A 25,004-nucleotide genomic window follows, 5' to 3' on the forward strand; every position below is an offset into this window, starting at 1 on the left:
TTAACGACCAGGTTTCCCCGACCACAGAGGCCCTAGTGGGTTCTAATGTAACTGACCAAGCTCACGGTGGGGACCAGGAGGGAGCTGACATGCCTTTACCCCCCGCCAATACCGAAGAAGTAGTCCCCGACCAGCCCCGGGAGGAAGACAACCCTACAGAGAGAGAACTCTGCACGGAAGAAGAGGAGGAGAGCGCCGAGGAAATAGAGCTCCAGGACTCCCCAACGAGCGGCTCACCCAGGAGCGGCTCACCTCTACAACCGTCTTCCCCCAGCGAAGCGGAGAGGATGCTACAACAGGCGTTCCTCGTCAGCCTGACAGCCTCTACCGAACGCGATCGACTTCAGGGTGAACGCGATCGACTCCAAGCACAGACGCTTAGCGAGCGCGAACATTCTACCATTGAAAGAGAACGCCTCCAAGCGCAGCAACGGAGCGAAGAAGAGCGCATACGCCTGGAGATGAGACGCCTTCAGACGGAAGAGAATATGGCAAGAGACCGAGCAGACACCCAGCGTGCCGCTGACGGTGCCCAAAGAGAGGCAGAGCGCGACCTCGCTCTCATCCAGCGCGAAACCGAGCGCGACAGACTACAGGGCGAGCGCGACAGACTACAAGCCGAGCGCGACAAGCTACAAGCGCAACTAATGGAGCAGCTGATCCTCAAGGCAACACCCTCTCCCTCCGCCAGGGGTTCAAGGAACTCGTCGAGACAACAGTCAAGGGCAGCGTCTCCTAACCGAGCAAGCGACCCTGAACTTGACCAACAGACCAAGCCTATACCCCCCGCAGACCCCCTTCCCAGACCGGTCCAAGCGAGACCCAGCTACAAGGAAGGAGCGGCATACACTGCGGAGAAGCTAAATAAACGACTACAGGATCTAGAGGACCTGATAGAAGAAGAAGAGGGAGAGGAGGAGAACCAAGCCCGACGACAGCACAGTACTCCACCGGACCAGGAGGTCCAGTACAGCCCAGGCTATACCCCCGCGGCGCTGCGTTACAGACCCCCGACTCTATTCACGGGTGAGCACGACGCACGACCAGCCCCGAGGAATAGCACCTGGACCAGCGGGCCATGGTACCCTGTCGGTACCAGCCCACAGAGAGGCGCAGGAGGAGACTCGCCTAGGAGGTCTCTCCCCCAACGCTCGCCGATGTATCAGCCATCCACGGCGCCATACATTGCCACGCCGTCGTTTCCAGACTTCACCTATGAGAATCGAGCACAGTACACGGAGCTCCGGATGTGCTTAGAGACAATGATGGTGGATGTCGCTGATGAACGCCACAAGTATGCAATATTACTGAAGCACCTGAAAGTACCGCGAGCGCACAATATAGCGCTAGCCTATGCCACCTCTACGACCCCATACACCGCGGCCCTAGCAGCGCTGGACCAGAGATATGGACGTATATGGGATTACGTAATCCAAGAGATAAGGCATATTGATCGCCTACCCCCAGCAACAGACAATCGCTCATTAGACGACCTGTCAATCAAAGTGCAGTCCCTGGTAGGGATGCTGGGAGCGCAACGGGAAAAGGGCATGCATGAGCTATACGCCAACTCTAACGTCGAGAGGATTCTAGAGAAGCTGCCACCCGCAAGACAAGAGCGTTTTAGGCGGCAGAGAGACCACCGTGATCCTAACGGTCCCAAACCATCCCTCCTTGATCTAGCCGACTTCCTGGCGAGAGAAGTCAGCAGCTTACGACTGGATACGTTCGTGCGGAGCACGCCAAGCTCCAGAGAGGGACCCAGGAGAATAAACGATGGAAGAAGATCGGTGACTGTCATGCACCAATCAGAGTCAGTACCGAGCAGTAAGAGCCACAGTACCCCCTCGAGAAAGGAGAAGTGGAAGATGGTGTGCCCCTACTGTGAGAAAGAACACTGGCTGTCACAATGTGACCTGTTCACAAAGATGAATGCAGAAGAAGTGAGTCAATGGATAAAGTCCAACAGGCGCTGTTACCGATGTGCGCGCAGTCACATGGCAGCCGAATGCCGCCTAAAGAAAAGGTGCAGTCGGTGTGACGGAGCCCATCTAGATATACTACACGACAGTAACAGAAGACGGCCTTCACCTGCACCATCGAGCGGCACCAAGGCAAGTGTCATGTACATTGACCCCGCCAGCAGCAGCGGCGCCCAAGTGCTCTTAAAGGTAGTCCGTGTGACATTGAGCTACCAAGATAAAGTCATGGACACTTACGCCGTCCTTGATGACGGGTCAGAGAAGACCCTTCTGCTCGCGTCCGCTGCGGCCCAGCTGGGACTGCGGGGGAGCGAGAACCAAATGACGATTCGGACAATAAGAAGAGATTTAAAGACGATAAAGGGCGAGAATGTCTCCTTCACTATCGCAGCAAGCGGGCAGCCAGAGCGACGGTATAGGATTACAAATGCTTTCACCAGCCAAGAAATAGGACTATCGCAGTACACCTACCCCATCGCCAAGCTGATGGATAAATATGTGCACCTGCGTCAACTACCTATCCCGCTCATAGACGGCGCCACCCCGACCCTGCTGATAGGCTCCGACCATGCAGACCTCATCGTCCCGATTGACCGGGTCCATACAGGACCCCGAGGCTGTCCTGCAGCAGTCGAGACCCGCCTAGGGTGGACACTACAAGGCCCCCTCGCTAAATCTCTCAACCGAACAGCAGCCACTAGCTGCCTCCACTCCAGAGCGACAGAAGGAGACACCACACTCCTGCAGCATGTCGAGAAGAAAATTGACTGGCGACGTCGTGCGCTGCTCCGCGCCTCCCTGATCAAAGACGGCTTTGATCTCCGGCAGCGGGCCAGCAGCGACCCCCCAGTATTGCGCAACCTCAACCCAGAGGTCGCAGAGGACCCAGCAGCGGATGAAGAGGTCCGACACAGTGTGAAGAACAGTTTCTACGTGGACAACTGTTTACAAAGCGTTTCGACTCAAGAAGAAGCCGAGGCTCTCCTAATCAAGCTACGCGCCTCCCTGATCAAAGGCGGCTTTGATCTCAGGCAGTGGGCCAGCAGTGACCCGCACGTATTGCGCAGCCTCTCCCCCGCGGACAAGGCTGCCAGCAGCGAGACCTGGATGGCGACCATCCCAGGAGAAGCCCAAGAAATGACACTAGGACTAGTCTGGCGCTTCAAAACAGACTCGCTCCACTATAGACACAAACCCCTGACTCCAGAGCAGGGAAGGTCGACGGCGATACCGACCACCAGACGGAGTGTGTACAGAACACTCGCCAGACAATATGACCCGTTGGGATGTATTCTACCTTACACCACCAGGGCAAAGATGATTGTACGAGCACTATGGGACAAGGACCAGGGCTGGGACGACCCAATACCCGCACACCTTGCCTCCACATGGAGAGAGTGGGAGACGGAACTCCGCTCACTCCCAGGCGTCAATATACGCCGCAGCTACTTCCCATCCACGGTGAGGCCAGAGACATGCAAGATGGATCTACACGTCTTCAGCGACGCCTCCGAAGTAGCCTATGGATCGGTGGCCTACTTGCGTGCCCAAGAGAAGGGAGGCGAGATACACACTGCTTTCATCCTGGCTCGCTCAAGAATAGCCCCACGAAAGCAACAATCTATCCCGCGTCTAGAGCTCTGCGCAGCCCTAGCAGGAGCGCATCTAGCCACGTTAATCCAACGTGAACTCACCATTCCGGTGCACAGAAATCTTGTGGTCAGATTCCACGACAGTACTCACATGGATCAAGTCTGATTCATGCAGATACAAAGTCTTCGTGGGAGTCAGAGTCACCGAGATTCAAGAGTTAACAGAAGCAGCGAGCTGGCGGTATGTGGACACCAAACACAACCCAGCTGACGTCATCACCCGGGGAATGTCCCTGGATGACCTCACCCGTCGCAACATCTACAGTGACGGACCAGAATTCCTCAAGCTCCCGGAAGAAGAGTGGCCTATGCCCACCCCACGGGAAGCAAGTAAAGAGGAGGCTGAGAACAAGAAACCTATGTTCTGTGGACTGAGCACAGTCGCCTCCACAGACCCCAACATAGATGACTGCATTACCCTACAGAGTGCGCAGCTAAAGACATTCCTGTGGCACCACCCAGAGATTCAGTCCACCACTGACATTTCAGCAGCTGACTACGAAGAAGCAGAACTTATTCTACCACAACGAGCCCAGAGAGACTCGTTCCCTGATGAGCTAGACTGTCTACAGGGAGGAAAGCCCGTCCCATCAGACAGCAGACTGCTCCACCTGGCACCCGAGAGTGACGCCCATAATCTCATCAGAGTGGGTGGTCGCCTGCGGAGAGCCCCCGATCTACCGGATGACGTTAAGTACCCGATAGTCTTGAACAGCCGACACAAGGTCACAGAGCTGATCATAAAGAAATACGACGAGGATGTACACCACGCAGGAGCAGAGAGAGTCTTCGCGGAGATCAGACGTCGCTATTGGATACTTCAAGGAAGAGAAGCGGTGCGACGCTTCCAGCGAACCTGTCTAGACTGCCGAAAGTGGCGCGCGCAGCCCAGCATACCCCGGATGGCTGACTTACCTCCCTGTCGCCTCCGACTCGGCGACAAGCCATTCCACTCCACAGGCATGGACTGTTTTGGCCCGTTGTATATAAAGAGAGGAAGAGGAACCGAGAAGCGGTGGGGTATTGTATTCAAATGCATGACCACCAGAGCGATCCATATCGAACTCCTTCCGACCATGAGCACAGACTCATTCCTTATGGCCTTCCGAAGATTCACATCACGGAAAGGAAAACCGTCTACATTGTTGTCTGATCACGGGACAAACTTCAAAGGCGGAGAAAGAGAGCTGAGAGAGAGCTTCCAAGCTATGGGCCCAGAACTTAAGACCCACCTCGCTCCATCCCAGATTGACTTCCAGTTTAATCCCCCGAACGCACCCCACTTCGGTGGAACCTGGGAACGAGAAGTACGTTCTATAAAGACAGCCCTGTACGCCGTGCTTGGGGCCCAGACTGTGGCGGAGGAAGTCCTAATGACAGTCCTCACGGAGATCGAGGGAGTATTGAACTCCAAGCCCCTCGGTTACGTCTCAAGTGATGTAGCAGATGTCAACCCAGTCACCCCCAACACACTCTTAATGGGGCGGCTGGACCCGCGCTACCCCAGACAATGTACAGGCCTGAAGAAGCGAACGGCCGAAGAATGTGGAGGTACAGTCAAGTACTAGCTGACAAGTTTTGGAGCAGCTTCCTACTCCACTACCTACCGTCTCTACAGACCCGCCAGAAGTGGGTAAAAGAGAGAGACAATTTGACAGAAGGAACAGTCGTCATGATTATCGACCAGTCACTACCCAGAGCTATGTGGCCGGCTGGCCGCGTAAGCAAAGTGATCACCGGTGCCGATGGCAAGGTCCGAGCAGCTGAAGTGCTCGTCCAAGGGCGAACTTACACACGACCCGTGGCGAGGCTAATAGAACTGCCCCGACTCCCAGACACTATCGATGATGACCATGACCCCATGACTTTGTGAGTTGACTGACCCTTACAGCGGACCTTGAGTGGTAGACAGTGCGGTTAATCTGTCTCTGCTTAGCTAATTAGGTGGGACTAATTAGGGGGCGGCTGTTGTGAAGGATCAGATTAAACCGAATATATATATTTATTTATGGATATATATTTAATAGTATTTGTATATCGTTTGATATCCCCTGTATATTCCTTGTACAATATGCACTGAATATCCCTTTAGTCTACTAACAGCCCATAATAGTTTCATTCTACCATTGGACGAGAACCTGGCGCCAGCAGCCATGCCCCTTGGTTCAAGTTCAATCGTGCCGACCAACATGTCGTGGCAAGCCCGGTTCCGCGTAGGAGTCTGGCGAAATACGAATGGTACTATTTGTTCACAGCGCATATATATATGGCGCAAGTAAAGTAGAACTTTCTTTTAGTCCATTAGTTCTTTACCCTCCAACTAAGTAACAGACGCGAAGCCTCACCCACGACGCACGTGTGGTGCAGTAAGGCCTACTTGGCCTCAGAATAGGCATTGAGATATCGTGTGGATTAATAGTTGAATTGTCATAGTTTGGCACTATACCGTCGAGTTGGACGTATTTCTATTAAGTTAATAATAGTCTATTATGTATGGTGCATCGTTCGGTTAGAGTTATAAAGTGAGCAGTACCCCCATCGTTCCTGACGTTATCTGGAGTCTTAACCAGGCTGGGCAGACCACGTGTGGTGCTTGCATCCGAGGAGCTCCGGGCCAGGACGAGTGGACCTGTACATTGGATTACTTTACCCGGACGACGGCGAGCCTTCCACGGCTTGGATTATCTACATGCTTTGGGTGCTTTGATTATTCCATGGATAACGGCCAACACTGCTGAGTGTTGGAACTACCCCCCGGAGAGGAGTCCAGGTGAGACGGCGCTCTACCCCGAGTGAGGTCGCCTCACGTCTCTTCGTTGTGGACCGGCAGCTACCGTCCACCAGAGGGTCCAGCTGTATTCGTCTGTGGACCGAGGTTCTGTGGGCACCGTGTTCAGAACTCTGAATTCTCCCAAGAAATTGTCGGCCAGATGGGATACCGCCAGCGGCTCTTCTAACCCCCCCCCCCTACTGTCTTACAACCAGCGGGACCCCCCTTTAGTGTGTCCAGCTATAATCATTTAAGTACCATCGCTATAGTTCCCTAAAGAACCAGGTTGTATACTTACTCCCTGCGTAACCAGAGATTGGACATTCAATGTTGATTTACCTACGAATACTCATTTGCCATACAAGTGCATTTCAAATCATAAATGTCATTAAGTGAACGTTGTATATACCCTTTGCTATATAAAATATTCGATTTATACATTTGTGTGGACTTCGTTTCATCAGGTGGGAAAGTGTTCATCATATCTATATCATGTACTGGATGGCCAGAAGTTAAAGTACAAGTGGTAGTGGTTTAATAATACCATACTTATCAATACAGTCAGGGAATTGTACCCCTCAGTTACAGTATTAATATGTACAGTGATACAGGTATAAAGACACTATGGTAGTAAGTCATACTGGCCAGCAGTGTAACTAGTAAGAGTAGGTAAGAGATATGTACAGATATAGATATAGTATCTACAGATATGTAAGGGGTTTTGACCATAGGGTTATATACAGGTATGTACAGACAGATGTGGATATATATATACGGTAATAATATATATACTGTATATATATATATAAATTAGTGCTGTCAGGCGATTAAAAAAAATGTATCTAATTAATTACAGGATTTGTAATTAATTAATCTAATTAATCGCATTTTAATCGCATAACCATTTTATGCCTGATATTCTATATTCTATAATCATATTTCAAATTGCATGTGTCCGGATGGCAGAATTCAGTACTGTATCTACAGAACCTTCTGTTTAATCATCTTCCATTTATTAATTTGGATGCAGAGCTAATGATGCTAATGATGGAGCATCGCCGTCGGTTGTGTGATAGTAAAGGGTTAACCTTCTGTCGTGTGGCAGTGAAAGGGTTAATAAACTATTCCTACTATTTGGAATTCAAAACCCTCCATAATAAAAATGTGCTCATCTATTTCATCACTCAAATCCAAGCTTAAATATACATTATTAAATGAATAGTTTCAATCTCATAAAACCATTCATGTGGATGAGGTTGCGACCCTCTTTGCGCCGCCCCCTATCTCCCTGTCTCCGGCTGTCTCGGAGCGATGATCGGAGTGTTGGACGTCCCGTGATTAAGACGGGGAGGACCCTCTTTGCGCCGCCCCTGTGCCTCAAATAGATCCGCTATCAGCTCTATCTTTAATCTTTCAAAATGTTCAGTCGCTATCAGCTCTATCTTTAATCTTTCAAAATGTTCAGTTGCTATTGCATGCACTCATCTGTGTTTCACTACACACTTGAGTGCATGCTTACCAACTGTCCGTCTGCAACACTACTATCACCGACATCTAAGAAGGGAGATCCCCCCTTGAACGGCCCTTCTAAGGTTTCTCTCCTCCACATTGCCTGTGGAGCATTTTTTCCTATTGTTAGGTTTTAGAGAGTTTTTCCTTACCTTCGCGTGGGGTATGTCTGGGAGTGTTGCATTTATTTATTCTGCATTTATTTTTAATTTGTTGGACCTTATGGTGTTCTTGTTTTGTTCTTGACTTATTGTGATGTTTCTTCTTGACTTGTATAAAGAAGACGTGTACGGCCCATGGGGACATTAACGTGTGTTGTCGGGCCTCACAAATAAATTTGATTTGATTTGATTCATGATCAATGTTTTTACTGTTTTGTTGAAATGGTGCAAAATAAATAAATCAATAAATCAATAAATGGTTAGGGTTAGAGCTCCTGAAGGCCCACAGGATAAAGGACCTATTCTGTTCTTAACAAAAGGAAAGGATGTTATCTGTTGTGTATTTTATTGCACAAAACATACAGTAGCCTACACAGACATGTATCTGCAGTGCGAAGTTTATCAGGTGAAAAAACAAGCGTCTGTGGAAACTGATCACGATTAATTCTATACCATGTGTGCAACGGCATTTTAACATATAGGTCAGTAGGTGTAAGGAACATTTTATAGAAACATTTCATGGCCTAGTCTGGCCAGCAGACGTGGCTGCAGTGGATCTGCTGCGATGACCTCTGCTCGACCGCTGAGGGACTGCGGCGAGCGGCGTTCCATTTCAAATCATATTCCCTTCCCTCGCCCACCTGCCCTCGCTCAGAGGCACAGAGGTCCGTACCGTCATGCTATAGAGGGCACGCTTAAAGGAGGGCAGGAAGACAGGCACGTGAACACAGAACACACTCTAGTTCTCCTCTGCCCACTGTGGCAGGCGCCAGAGGGACCCACGTAACCTCACAAGCAGGAAAATTTTGAGTTGATTTGCTGTATTTATTTTAAAATGTTTTACAGGGACACGTTTTTATCGTTTGGGTTTGGGGAGAGTGTCAAGCCTAGAGTCAAAGTTGAGTTGCGGGTCTTTTTATTTTGTCAAGTCGAGTCTGAAGTCGTCAAATTGGTGACTCGGGTGTCGCTCGTGTCCTGGTCATGTGACTCCAGTTCACACCTAGTCATGTGACTCCAGTTCACACCTAGTCATGTGACTCCAGTTCACACCTGGTCATGTGACTCCAGTTCACACCTAGTCATGTGACTCCAGTTCACACCTGGTTTGATTGATTGATTGAAAAGTTTATTAACAGATTGCAGAATGGGTACAATACAGTACAGCTCAATACATACAATTGTTAAGGGGATGCAGACCAGAGAAAGACTTTCCTCTTGTTTACATCAGGGTCCCCCATTTTCAATGCATCATAACATATATAACATACATGACATACAGATAGACAGTACTGCTACACATCTATACATTTATGACATATCAGATTTACAAATACAGTACTGTTTGTGATACAAAAGTGTCCAGAAAAAGAGTGTATATACATTTGGCGTAGAAAGTAGAAACTGTACATTGGAGGAGGTTGGGTGGGTGGGGCGGGGTTGGGTGGGTGAGGGCTGTACATTGGAGGTGGGGGGGGGGGGGGGGGGTGGTCATGTGACTCCAGTTCACACCTGGTCATGTGACTCCAGTTCACACCTAGTCATGTGACTCCAGTTCACACCTAGTCATGTGACTCCAGTTCACACCTAGTCATGTGACTCCAGTTCACACCTGGTCATGTGACTCCAGTTCACACCTAGTCATGTGACTCCAGTTCACACCTAGTCATGTGACTCCAGTTCACACCTGGTCATGTGACTCCAGTTCACACCTGGTCATGTGACTCCAGTTCACACCTGGTCATGTGACTCCAGTTCACACCTGGTCATGTGACTCCAGTTCACACCTGGTCATGTGACTCCAGTTCACACCTAGGCATGTGACTCCAGTTCACACCTGGTCATGTGACTCCAGTTCACACCTAGTCACACCATCCTAGTTAGCTTCCTTGCTTTGATTCCTTTTGGTTTATGGGTTTCTGCAGTAATCTCTCTTTCACTGACTACTCTTCCTGTTATTCTGTAATCCTGACATCTTCCTCTTATTCTGTAATCCTGACATCTAGCTCTTATTCTGTAATCCTGACATCTTCCTGTTATTCTGTAATCCTGACATCTAGCTCTTATTCTGTAATCCTGACATCTAGCTCTTATTCTGTAATCCTGATATCTAGCTCTTATTCTGTAATCCTGAGATCTTCCTCTTATTCTGTAATCCTGAGATCTTCCTCTTATTCTGTAATCCTGACATCTAGCTCTTATTCTGTAATCCTGATATCTTCCTCTTATTCTGTAATCCAGGGAGGCAGTGTTCTTTGATGAACATTGTTACTCAGCTGCCAGAGTCGTACCTTCCTGCTGACTTGTTGTACAGAACCTTCCTGCTGACTTGTTGTACAGAACCTTCCTGCTGACTTGTTGTACAGAACCTTCCTGCTGACTTGTTGTACAGAACCTTCCTGCTGACCTGTTGTACAGAACCTTCCTGCTGACTTGTTGTACAGAACCTTCCTGCTGACCTGTTGTACAGAACCTTCCTGCTGACTTGTCGTACAGAACCTTCCTGCTGACTTGTCGTACAGAACCTTCCTGCTGACTTGTTGTACAGAACCTTCCTGCTGACTTGTTGTACAGAACCTTCCTGCTGACTTGTTGTACAGAACCTTCCTGCTGACTTGTTGTACAGAACCTTCCTGCTGACTTGTTGTACAGAACCTTCCTGCTGACCTGTTGTACAGAACCTTCCTGCTGACTTGTTGTACAGAACCTTCCTGCTGACCTGTTGTACAGAACCTTCCTGCTGACTTGTCGTACAGAACCTTCCTGCTGACTTGTCGTACAGAACCTTCCTGCTGACTTGTTGTACAGAACCTTCCTGCTGACTTGTTGTACAGAACCTTCCTGCTGACCTGTTGTACAGAACCTTCCTGCTGACTTGTTGTACAGAACCTTCCTGCTGACTTGTTGTACAGAACCTTCCAGCTGACTTGTTGTACAGAACCTTCCTGCTGACTTGTCGTACAGAACCTTCCTGCTGACTTGTCGTACAGAACCTTCCTGCTGACTTGTTGTACAGAACCTTCCTGCTGACTTGTTGTACAGAACCTTCCTGCTGACTTGTTGTACAGAACCTTCCTGCTGACTTGTTGTACAGAACCTTCCTGCTGACCTGTTGTACAGAACCTTCCTGCTGACTTGTTGTACAGAACCTTCCTGCTGACCTGTTGTACAGAACCTTCCTGCTGACTTGTTGTACAGAACCTTCCTGCTGACTTGTTGTACAGAACCTTCCTGCTGACTTGTTGTACAGAACCTTCCTGCTGACTTGTTGTACAGAACCTTCCAGCTGACTTGTTGTACAGAACCTTCCTGCCGACTTGTTGTACAGAACCTTCCTGCTGACTTGTTGTACAGAACCTTCCTGCTGACTTGTTGTACAGAACCTTCCTGCTGACTTGTTGTACAGAACCTTCCTGCTGACTTGTTGTACAGAACCTTCCTGCTGACTTGTTGTACAGAACCTTCCTGCTGACTTGTTGTACAGAACCTTCCTGCTGACTTGTTGTACAGAACCTTCCTGCTGACTTGTTGTACAGAACCTCCCTGCTGACTTGTTGTACAGAACCTTCCTGCTGACCTGTTGTACAGAACCTTCCTGCTGACCTGTTGTACAGAACCTTCCTGCTGACTTGTTGTACAGAACCTTCCTGCTGACTTGTTGTACAGAACCTTCCTGCTGACTTGTTGTACAGAACCTTCCTGCTGACCTGTTGTACAGAACCTTCCTGCTGACTTGTTGTACAGAACCTTCCTGCTGACTTGTTGTACAGAACCTTCCTGCTGACTTGTCGTACAGAACCTTCCTGCTGACTTGTTGTACAGTTTCAGCTAGATGACTAGATGACTAGATGTAAATGTACCTGGGCCAGAGAGAGCGCTCCTTTGCGGCGCCTCCACAGACCGGGAGGATGAATGTTCTGGAACACAGCGGAGAGCGGGCGGCTGGACCGGTTCTTACCCGTCGACACGTCGCCCCCTGCAGGGCCATAAAGACATGACAGGGTTACAAGGACTACAGGTGAACACTCTGGCACATTTACATTGATGTGGAAACTGAAGATGTTGATTAATGTGCACTGTCCCTGGGTTAAAGAGAGAGAGAGAGAGAGAGAGAGAGAGAGAGAGAGAGAGAGAGAGAGAGAGAGAGAGAGAGAGAGAGAGAGAGAGAGAGAGAGAGAGAGAGAGAGAGAGAGAGAGAGAGAGAGACTATGAGTCGTGTACCTCTCTTCTTGAGCTCGCTGTCACACACTTTAGCCGTGCGGTCTTTCAGGGGAGACCGGTTCTGAGGGCAAACAATCTGTCCCACAGGAGACACACACACACACACACACACACACACACACACACACACACACACACACACACACACACACACACACACACACACACACACACACACACACACACACACACACACACACACACACACACACACACACACACACACACATCAGACACAACAGACACATCAGACACAACACACACACAACACACACACATCAGACACAATACATATTGCTCAATGACTATGTAACATAAACCCATCTGTTACGAAGGATCAGATTAAACCGAATATATGTATTTATTGATTGATATATATTGCATAATATTTGTATATTGTTTGATATCCCTTGTATATTCTTTGTACATATACACGGAATATCCCTTTAGCCTACTATAGCCCATAATAGTTCATTCTCTTATTGGACAAAGGACCAGGCGCCAGGGGACCAGCCCCTGGCGTCAAGTTCAAAGGTACCGACGAGACATGTCCGTACTAGCCCCGGCTCCGCTCAGGGATACGGCTACCGAAATGAGAGTGGCACTATTTGTTCACCGTGCATATAAATATGGCGCAAGTAAATGTAGAAGTCCCTTACCCTTATTCCCAACTTAGTAACAGAACGTGAAGCCTCACCCACGATACGACGTGCGGTGAAGTATGGCCTGTTTGGCCTTAGAATAGCATTGAGACCTCGTGCGAATTAATAACTGAATTGTCAGAGTTTGGCACTGTACCGTCGAGTGCGACGTATTTCTATCAAGTAATAATAGTCTATCGTGTATGGTGCATCGTGCGGTTAGAGTTCTAAAGTGACCAGCATCTCCAACGCTTCCTCGTGTTATCTAGAGTCTTATCCAGGTTGGGCCGACCACATGGCGCTTTCATCCGAGGAGATCTAGGCGAGGACCGAGGGACATGTACACTGGATTACCTCCCCGACAACTGCTGAGCCCTATGCGGCTGGAATATATATTTGCTTTGGTACTGTGATTTGTGGAGCGGATAATCGCCGACGCTTGTGAGTGTTGGATTTACCCCCGAGAGGAGTCAAGTTGAGTCGGCGCTCAGAGAGACTGAGGTCGCCTAGCTTCTTCTTCATTGTGGAGCTACAGCCTACAAGAGAACCAAGGTGTATTCATCTGCGGATCCAGAGTCTATTGCACTGTCTTCTGTACTTGAAGTCTCCATAGATATCGTTGACCAGACGGTCTACTACCGACGGCTCTCCTACCCCCCCTACCGGCTTACAACCGGGAGGACCCCTTCCAGAATATCCCGCTATATCATTAAGTGTACCATAGATGTAATTCCCTAAGAGCCAGGTTGTATACTTGCTTCCTGCGTAACCAGAGATTGGACATTCAGTGTTGATTTGCCTATGCATAATTCCTTTGCCTTATAAGCGCAATTAAAGTAAAGTATATTATGTAATAATACCTTTGATGTAATAAATATTCTAAACGAGTATTTGTGTGGAAACCGTATCATTGTGGAGGAGTTCTCATCTGATATACTTGTGTATGGTATGGCCAGTAATGTACATAAGACGGTAGTGGTTTAATGATACCATACTTGATTAATACAGTCAGGGAATTGTACCCCTCAGTTACAATTGGTCCTTCGAGCCCCGGATATAATAATTAGCGTAATATTAATATAATATTAATATTGACATGGCCGATGACGAACACTCCACAAACGGTTCTCCTAAGCTAGATCGCCCGCAGCGCAGACGGCAGCCACCTCCCTATCTAGAGGCATACGCTGTCAGTCCAATACCTAGCTTTAAAGGGAAGTTAAACGCGGAAAAAGTAGAAAGTAAAATTATGTCCGACCCTATCAACCAGGCTACCCCGCCAACAGAGGCCCTAGTGGGTTCTAATGTAACTGACCAAGCTCACGGTGGGGACCAGGAGGGAACTGACACGACTTTACCCACCGACAACGTCGACGAGGTAGTCCCCGGAGAGCTCCAGGATAAAGAAAGCCCTCCCGGGATGGAACCCGACCCACCACAAGAAGAGACGCGCACCCAGGAGATGGATCTCCTCGGTACGCAACAGGAGAACGGATCTCCAACAAGTACTGCCGGGAGCCGATCGCCCCGAACGGCGTCTTCCCCCAGCGAGGCGGACAAGATGCTGGCGCAAGCACTCATCGCCACCCTGGCAGCCTCCACCGAACGCGATCGACTTCAAGCGCAACAGACGCGCGAGCGCGAACATTTTGCAGGCGAGCGAGAGCGCTTCCAGGCGCAACAAAGGAGTGAAGACGACCGCATAAGACTGGAGACCAGACGCCTCCAGACAGAAGAGAACATTGAGAGAAGCCGCGCCGATGCACAGCACGCCGCCGCCAATGCACAGCGCGACGTTGCAAATGCACAGCTCCACGCCGCCCATGCCAGCGCCAATGCCCAGCGCGACGCCGCCAACGCACAGCGCGACGCCGCCCAGGCCAGCGCCAATGCGCAGCGCGACGCCGCCAATGCCCAGCGCGAAGCAGCGCGCGACGCAGCCCATGCCCAGCGCGAGGCAGAGAGCGCGACCGGCTGCAGGCGGAGCTGATGGACAAACTGGTTGCCATGGCGACACCCCCTCACTCCGCACGGAGCTCTCAGAGATCGTCAAGACATGGGTCTAGGACACATTCCCCTACCCGACGAAGCGACCCGGGACCCCGCCAACAGGAGGATCCTGTCCACGTCTCCGAACCCCCTCCCCGGCCGGTCCATACGAGACCCAGCAACCGGGAAGAACCGGACCACGCCGAGAGACTGAACAGAAGACTCCAGGTCCTAGCAGAGGGAGAGGAGGAGGAAGAGGAGGAATGTCAAGCCGACCAGCAGCAACGTACTCTGGCCCAGGAGGCCCAGTACAGCCCCGACCAGCAGCAACGTACTCTGGACCAGGAGGTCCAGTACAGCCCAGAAGTCAGCCCGAGGCCCTGCGCTACAAACCCCCGACTCAACTCACGGGTGAGTTTGACGCACCGCCAGCCCCGAGGGACAGCACCTGGGTACCCGACCTTCGGTACCCACCAAGTACCAGCCCAAGACGACACGCACGGGGAGACTCGCCTAGGAGGCCTCTTCCCCAACGCTCACCGATGTGCCAGTCATCCATGGCATCGTACCTTGGCACACCGACGTTTCCAGACTTCACCCATGAGAACCGAGCACAGTACACGGAGCTACGGATGTGCTTAGAGACAATGATGGTTGATGTAGCTGATGAACGCCACAAGTATGCTACCCTATTGAAGCACCTCAAGGTGCCCCGAGCGCACAATATAGCGCTGGCCTATGCCAACTCTACTACCCCATACACAGCGGCTCTAGCAGCACTCGACCAACGTTATGGACGCGTATGGGACTATGTGATACAGGAGATAAGAGACATTGACCGTCTCCCCCCAGCCAGAGACAACAGAGCATTAGATGACCTGTCTATCAAGGTACAGTCCCTGGTAGGGATGCTGGGGTCCCAAAAGGAAAAGGGTATCTATGAACTGTACGCTAACTCTAATGTAGAGAGGATATTAGAGAAGCTCCCTCCCGCCCGACAAGAGCGCTTCAGGCGGCAGAGAGACTACCGCGACCCCAACGGTCCAGAGGCATCCCTCCTAGACCTATCTGAGTTCCTCGCCAGGGAGGTCAGTAGCCTACGACTCGACACGTTCGTATGGAATGGACCAAGCCCAAGACTCGGACCTCGGGGACAAACGGATAACCGCCGGTTGGTGACCGTTATGCACCAAGCCGAATCAGTACCACACAAGAACCACAACACCCCCTCGACGAAAGAGGACCAGTGGAAGATTGAGTGCCAGTACTGTGAGGGAGAACATCGGCTGTACCAATGCGACACCTTCGGGAAGCTGACCACGGACGAGGTGAGTCAGTGGACCAAGGACCACCGCCGCTGCTTCCGCTGCGCGCGCAGCCACCTAGCAGCTGTGTGCCGCTTGAAGAAGAAGTGCAGCAGGTGCGGTGGCACCCACCTGGAGGTCCTGCATGACATCAACAGGCGTCAGCCAGGGCAACATAGTGGGCCCGTCGCGGTAATGTACCATGCCGAGGCGGTGGCACCAGGACCAAAGTTCCACCAGACCGCTCCCTGGTGTCCCGACTGCTACAGCAGACACTGGGAGCCACGGTGCGACTCGCACCATATAGATTCTACGTCACCACCAACAGGAGTGCTCCACATTGACCAGCATAGCGGGACCCCCCGTGTGCTCCTCAAAGTGGTCAGAGTGCTCCTGAGCTACGAGGACAAGGTTCTGGACACTTACGCCGTCCTGGACGATGGGTCTGAAAAGACTCTCCTCCTCGCTTCCGCAGCAGCCCAGTTGGGCCTGCGAGGTGTCAAAGATACAATGACCATACGCACCATCAGAAGGGACCAGAAGACCATAAAGGGTGAAAGGGTCTCCTTCAAGATAGCAGCGGTGGACCAGCCCGAGAAGCAGTATAGTATAACTAACGTCTTCACCAGCCACGACATAGGCCTGTCTCAGTACACCTACCCCATCCCACAGCTGATGGCTAAGTATGTGCACCTACGTCAACTACCTATACCGCTTATCGACGGCGCCACACCGACCCTGCTCATCGGCTCCGACCACGCGGACCTCATTCTCTTAATTGAGGCGGCCCACGTCGGACCCAAAGGATGCCCAGTCGCGGTTCAGACCCGACTGGGATGGACGCTCCAGGGCCCCCTCTACGGACTTGACAGTCAACCCACGTCTACACGCTGCCTACACACAGAGGCGAGCGACACCGGCCTCTCCCCCGTACAGCAGAGGCTATTGACATTAAGCGAGAGGCCCGTGAGAGAACCGTGGGTACCAGAGGGAGTTCGGAACTCCACCCCCCTCAGCTGCGCTCCAGACGTAGCTGACCTCGAACCCAGCACCCCAAGCGACTCCTTGACGGGGCGGCCGGGACCGGCCCCTCCTCAGACGGGGTACAGAGCAAACAAGAGTAACAGACGGAGGAGGAGGAGGCACAGCCAAGCACAGATCAAAGCAGTCTCAGGCCCGCTCCCTCCTAAGCCCCCCTTCATCCCGTCCAGTCGTCATGACCATAGACCAGTCACTACCCCGAGCTGCGTGGCCGGCCGGCCGCGTAAGAAAAGTGACCACTGGTGCCGACGGAAAGGTCAGAGTGGCAGAAGTGCTCGGCCAAGGGCGGACCTACAACCGACCCGTGGCGAGGCTGATAGAGTCGCCAAGGCTCCCCGACTCGCTTAATGACGACCATGACCCATGACTTGGTGAACTGACCGACCCCTCACAACGGACATTGAGTAGTGGACAGTGCGGTTAATCTGTCTCTGCTTAGCTAATTAGGTGGGACTAATTAGGGGGCGGCTGTTACGAAGGATCAGATTAAACCGAATATATGTATTTATTGATTGATATATATTGCATAATATTTGTATATCGTTTGATATCCCTTGTATATTCTTTGTACATATACACGGAATATCCCTTTAGCCTACTATAGCCCATAATAGTTCATTCTCTTATTGGACAAAGGACCAGGCGCCAGGGGACCAGCCCCTGGCGTCAAGTTCAAAGGTACCGACGAGACATGTCCGTACTAGCCCCGGCTCCGCTCAGGGATACGGCTACCGAAATGAGAGTGGCACTATTTGTTCACCGTGCATATAAATATGGCGCAAGTAAATGTAGAAGTCCCTTACCCTTCTTCCCAACTTAGTAACAGAACGTGAAGCCTCACCCACGATACGACGTGCGGTGAAGTATGGCCTGTTTGGCCTTAGAATAGCATTGAGACCTCGTGCGAATTAATAACTGAATTGTCAGAGTTTGGCACTGTACCGTCGAGTGCGACGTATTTCTATCAAGTAATAATAGTCTATCGTGTATGGTGCATCGTGCGGTTAGAGTTCTAAAGTGACCAGCATCTCCAACGCTTCCTCGTGTTATCTAGAGTCTTATCCAGGTTGGGCCGACCACATGGCGCTTTCATCCGAGGAGATCTAGGCGAGGACCGAGGGACATGTACACTGGATTACCTACCCGATGACTGCTGAGCCCTATGCGGCTGGAATATATATTTGCTTTGGTACTGTGATTTGTGGAGCGGATAATCGCCGACGCCTGTGAGTGTTGGATTTACCCCCGAGAGGAGTCAAGTTGAGTCGGCGCTCAGAGAGACTGAGGTCGCCTAGCTTCTTCTTCATTGTGGAGCTACAGCCTACAAGAGAACCAAGGTGTATTCATCTGCGGATCCAGAGTCTATTGCACTGTCTTCTGTACTTGAAGTCTCCATAGATATCGTTGACCAGACGGTCTACTACCGACGGCTCTCCTACCCCCCCTACCGGCTTACAACCGGGAGGACCCCTTCCAGAATATCCCGCTATATCATTAAGTGTACCATAGATGTAATTCCCTAAGAGCCAGGTTGTATACTTGCTTCCTGCGTAACCAGAGATTGGACATTCAGTGTTGATTTGCCTATGCATAATTCCTTTGCCTTATAAGCGCAATTAAAGTAAAGTATATTATGTAATAATACCTTTGATGTAATAAATATTCTAAACGAGTATTTGTGTGGAAACCGTATCATTGTGGAGGAGTTCTCATCTGATATACTTGTGTATGGTATGGCCAGTAATGTACATAAGACGGTAGTGGTTTAATGATACCATACTTGATTAATACAGTCAGGGAATTGTACCCCTCAGTTACACCATCCATCTACATTCATTGCACACACACACACTCACACACAGGGACGTGCACAGGACTTTATAGGGGCAGGTGCTCAAAGGCTGAAAAGGGCACTGCACTTGTGTGTATATATTAACCGAGCGCGCGCAGCGCGCGAGCGCAATTTTTAAGGGCCCTTTTATTCCAATCCCATTGGACTTGACTTCTTCGTGTCCCTCAGTGAGTGTAATACCAGCATTCAACTGTATGCGCCACAGCGGTTTCTATCATCATCATCATCATCATCATCACCACCCACGCTATGCATAAAATATATAGGTCCGCGGAGAGGCACGCTGAGGAGGCCGTGCAAACTGCAATGGAGTATGGGGCATCTCTCTCTCTTTACCTAATATTTTGATTCTATCCTGAATTTTTTCAGTTGGAAGGGCAGTCTATATGCTTAACATACATTTTTTCTTTTCTTTTTTTTTTCCAAAAATGGCACTTTTTTGATGAGGCTCAAAAAGGCAGGTGTTCAAGCACCCCTTGGCCTCTATGTGTGCACGTGCCTGCTCACACTCACACACACTCACTCTTTTTTCTTTGTTAGTTTATTTAGGATCCCCATTAGTTGTTACCACGGTAACAACTACTCTTCCTGGGGTCCTCTCAAAATAACGTATGAATAATAACAATAATAATAATAATAATAATAATAATAATAATAATAATAATAATAATAATAATAATAATAATAATAATAATAATAATAATAATAATAATAATAATAATAATAATAATAATAATAATAATAATAATTCATTTTATTTATATAGCGCTTCTCAATGACCCGAAGTCGCTGAAAACACACAACACATTCAAACATAAAATCATTGTACAATCAGAACAAAACAATACTTCCTGTACAAGCAACAACACCGACACAAAGAATAATAACGACAGTAAAGAGAGTCTGTCTCGTGAATGAAGCTCCACAGAGGTGAGAGGTCAGAGGTCACAGAGGTCACAGAGGTCACAGAGGTGGAGAGGTCACAGAGGGCCCAACTCTCCCCTGCCATCACACACACGCCCTCACTTTAACCCTTTCACTGCCACACGACAGAAGGTTAGCCCTTTTTTAGGGCGGCTAGGTGGTGTAGTGGGCAAGGCCCTTGCCACCAACGCAGGAGACGCTGGGTTCGAGCCCAGCTCTCGGCGTTGCTACCAGCTTGGCTGGTCGTTCATACTAACACAATTCGCAGTGTTAGGGGGTGGGGAAGCTGGCGGGGTGGGTCCTGGTCGTTGTGGACAGCGACTCCTACAGTTCGGTCGGGGCGCCTGCTCAGCGAGGAAAGGATCTAAGGGGGGTAGTGTGATCCTTCCACAAGTTACACCCTCTCAGTGAGAGTCCGTGCTGCCAGGTGAAAAGAAGCGGTTGATTGGCTGGATGTGTGTCGGAGGAAGCACGTGATAGTCTCCACTCTCCCAGACCGACTGTGGGGGGTAGAGTGCGCAGCGACTAACAGTGGGATGGGAGAAAAACGGAGGAAAAAGGAGGGGAAAAAAAATATATAAAAAAAAAAAACTGAGCTAATGATGCTAATGATGGAGCATCGCCGTCGGTTGTGTGATAGTAAAGGGCTAACCTTCCGTATTGTCTCAGTGAAAGGGTTAACAGGCTGTCGTGTGGCAGTGAAAGGGTTAAACAAACACTCACCGGAACACTCACTTTAGACACTTTAAACACTTTTAACACTACACCATATTTTATCCTTTATATTTGCACTACATCCACACCTCATTTTAGCATTTTGCTTATTTCTTTATTACATTTTTTTGCATTTTTGTACCTCATTGTCTGCATTTTTTCTTCATTGTACTTTAGGTTGTACTTTAGTTTGTATATTGTATATTGTATATTTTGTATAGTGTTTGGTCTTTATTCTCTTTACCGTTACTGTATGAAGCACAATCTCAGGAGGCTCCTACAGAACCAAGCATTTCACTGTAATGTACCTTCTATATGTGACAAATAAAACAACACTTGAAGCATGAAACTTGAAACCTCTCTCACACAGAGGAGGCTGGCGACCTCTCACGACCTCTCATGACCTCATGACCTCTCATGAGGCCTAACAGTGCTTAATACCTCTCTCACACAGAGCAGGCTGATGACCTCTCACAACCTCTCACAACCTCACAACCTCTCACGACCTCTCACGACCTCACAACCTCTCACGACCTCTCATGACCTCTCACGACCTCTCACGACCTCTCACGAGGCCTAACAGTGCTTAATTCCGCTTCACTGAACACGAGGTGGTGTTGCAGTACGGTGCAGAAACATGTACAATACTCCATAACATACGGTTATCCTATAACCATAGTTATATGAGTATAGCGAGCACTCTGCTCATAGTGGAACTATCCCTTTCAATCTAATTCTGAATAAATTTCTCCACATGTACACACCCATCCGCTTGGCCACACCCCCGTCCGCTCCTCTACATAATCTACGTGGCCATACTAACTGCTCCTTCCCAAGTCTTTCACCACCGAAGGCGAAGACCACGGGATCCTCAGTGAGTCCGAGCAGAGCGCTCGCTATACTCATAACTATGGTTATAGGATAACCGTATGTTATATATCGTATAGCTTACGCTCTGCTCTCTAGTGGAACACAGGAGCTGAGCAGAGCGGAAGCTCAACAAATGTACCCGCTGAGGCCCCCCACAACCATCAGAACCGGGGAGGACCCGAGCCCCCGGACCCCCCTAGAGGGGGACGGGAGGGAATCGGATCCGACTGTGCGAAGAGTGTTTAGAAACTCAACGCACAGGGTGAGCAGATCGTGGGACTTACCTTCACAGAAGGACCTGCGACCACTCAGGCGCACATCCCACATGCCACTAGGGAACGAACGGGAAGGAAACAAAAACCCGTTACAGCCCCCAACATCACAGGGTCAAGGTCAAGAACCCAACCCTGTGGTAAGGCCATAGCAGCGGAGTGCGGAAGAGGACCCAGCCCCAGGAACAGCCTGAGGGTCAGGACCCCCCGGAAAAGGGGGCCTGGTGAGGCCAACGATGCCGTAGCATCGAGACCCCACCAAACGGTCACTAGTGACACCACCCTCATCGCCAGCGTATCGGACAGGGCCCAATCCAAGAGCAGCCCCTTCCCCCCTACAGCACGCCGCCCTGAAGCACTCCACAGAGGCTACACCCCCACAACACTGTGGGGCCAGTTGGCGCACCGGGGAGACAACCCCCAAAGAGGTTGATCCCTCAATCTTGGCAACAGGTCAAGAGCGTAACTCGGCCTGTGCCCGGAGCACTGCGGACTAGACAGGCGCCTAAGGGGTCTACTGAGAACAGCACCCCGGCGGAAGGGGCGTTCGGTATGCTGTGCACCATGTCGCAGCCTCCACAAAAACCCGACCCCCTAGAGAGGCAGAGGCAGAGAAGACTGACACGATTGGCAGACGTCATGAAAAATGCGGGGGCACACTCGCAGGCAGACGGGGTCAAGCCCGGCCTAACCCGAGAGTCGACTCCGCTACCAACACACCGGGGAACCAACCACCCCCCTATGTTTAGTTTAACAGGAGGCGGTCGTTCCCTTAACCCCCCCAAGAAAAAAACTCCGAAACACAACTGCGCGTATACACGGCTATACAGGCAGTACAAGCGTTTCAGTTTCAGTTTCAGTTTCAGGGGTTAACCCAGGCCAACAGGTCGACGAGAACGAGTCCGGACCTGGGCCCGGCGGACCGGGACGTACACAGGGATGCCAGAGGGGTACAATACAACCACCTCGACAGCCCCCTCCCAGCCCCGCCAAGCAGGGGAAGAGAGGGGCGAAAAATAATGGAGAAGGACCAGGCTCCTTAGCACAGCGCAAGGTACAACACAATATGGACCAAGCAACAGCGAAGGATAACTCGTAGTGACATAACCACGAACACACCTCCATAACATCAAACCCCGCGACGCCCGGGCCAACCCGGCATTTCCCCCCCGAAAAAGCACAAAGTCCTTCAGGGTACCAGAACAGCAGATCTGCGTCCCGGCGGACAACAGGTTAACTGACCTGGTCCGGCGCGACCAAACCAGTCCCGTGTCCTAATCACGCCACCATCCCCAGTCCTAAGAGGGGGGTAGGTACGCGTGTCGATCTAAAACATCACAGAGGGCGCTACCAAGACGGTCAGAACATGAACGCACCGCGCCCGGTGGCCCACCCCATGGGCGTGAGACCCTTCCGCCAATGTTTTGATCTACTCTGTCATCTCCCCCCAGAGATGAGTGAGAATTCTTCGAGACTAACCTAGTACACTGGCGCTCGGAAGAAATAAAATCTCCATCCCAGTTGCTCTATAAAAAACGCTGTTTCTATAATGAGCAACCAAGGCGCGCCAGCCCATGCGTGGTTCCACACAGAAGCACCCAGGGCCAGCACTATGTACACGTCGAGACCCAAAACACATCAATGGTAATTCTAACAAGAACCCAGATAACGTTCCCTCCATGCCGCCTGGGACGAGCGGTAGGAAGCTGGCCAAAAGACACAGATATGGGCCCCATATGACGTGTCTGAGGGAAAGAAACCCTGTCAACCCAGCTCTGTATAAAGAGAGGGGACAGGAAACCCCCAGAGAGACCTCCCACGTGAGTAATAATTAAAAAGATATATGTAAACATTGAGCTATACGATAAACTCGTTTGCGAAAACAGGTTTTTATACAAGGTTTTAGGCTCATGTGCGAACACGTCACCCGTGTTTATATACTTCACCAAGTAAAGAGAAACACAGACGTTTAAAGAGGGGTCAAAGACCAGGGCACAAGCTACATATGTGATTACTAACACTGGTTGTGGACTTGATGCCATGTTTCCCAAACGTAACAGAATACACACAACCCCCTCATTAAAAAAGGTAAAGTTCACTCTTACTACTGCAAGAAGAACACCGTCTTCTTCATGATGAGGGAAGACAAGTCTTTCGACCGAGTGCTAGCCACAGGCCTTGCTAAGCACACATATATAGCGACCAGAAAATGTTTTCAAGAAAACTGTCCCACTCCCTAAGCAACACACAACCCCACAGCTAGGTGAGCGTTTATACATCGTATCCCCAATATATAGTGAATAAACACACATTTTGTAACAAAAAACAGTCCCTCACCAGGAGGGACTTTTTATTTAACAACAAAATCATATGTTGGGGGGGGGGGGGAGGGACACGGGCAAACAGGGGAGTCACTAGCGGAGCCGGCCCGGAGGAACGGTTCTGGGGAGCCTGGTCACGTCGATCCCTACCGTTACCTCCGGGCGTGGTGCGGCTGGCTGCAGCGGACGAGGCACTCCCTCCACTCCTGGCCTTCTTCGCCGAAGGCCCAGTAGCGGCGACGATGGTGGCGGAGGCAACGGTCGCGGTCCTCTGCCGGCGTTGCTTTTTCCGGACATCACCGGTGGCATCGGGTCGGGGGAAATGGGGTTGGAGCACAGAGCGCTCCTCCTCCATCTCTCTGCAGGCTGCCGTCATCTGCTGCATGGCCGACCCGAATAGCCCAGCATCGGAGAGGGGGGCCGCGAGCAGGGGAATCCTCTTCTGCTCCGGCACCTGCGCCTGCTCCAGCCAAAGGTGGCGCTGGGACAGAGTGGCCAGGGCGCGCTCCTTCCCGGCGGCTATCGCCTGCAGCTGGGTAAGGTGCAGGATGGCTCCAGCCGCCTGTGCGTGAAGATATTGTTGATGGTCATCTAATACCGACCCGCCCGCCATCATCCCCGACATGTAGCGCACTAGCTGCCCGATGTTGGAAGTTGCAGCTAGGCTCTGAGTCGCGGCGATGTACACCTGGTCACTCCAATTAGCCAACTGCCTAGCCGATTTCCCTTGGGGAACCGGCTTTCGCAACGGCTCCCACACCATTTTGGGACAAAGTATGGATGC

At 50.6% G+C, this 25,004-nt stretch overlaps 1 protein-coding gene across 1 annotated transcript in view; it reads right to left on the reverse strand.

Annotated features, from left to right (window-relative positions):
* The window catches only part of LOC311229377 (FYVE, RhoGEF and PH domain-containing protein 5-like), a gene marked incomplete at both ends in the record, with an annotated part of 193,490 nt that overhangs the window by 10,406 nt on the left and 158,080 nt on the right, over nucleotides 1-25,004 (reverse strand). The window contains 2 exon segments of the mRNA XM_084315464.1: nucleotides 11,932-12,047; nucleotides 12,293-12,368. Of these exon segments, the coding sequence (XP_084171590.1) occupies nucleotides 11,932-12,047; nucleotides 12,293-12,368 (192 nt within the window).

This window comes from Notolepis coatsorum, assembly GCF_963971535.1.
Source record: "Notolepis coatsorum genome assembly, chromosome: 6".
Taxonomy (NCBI): domain Eukaryota; kingdom Metazoa; phylum Chordata; class Actinopteri; order Aulopiformes; family Paralepididae; genus Notolepis; species Notolepis coatsorum.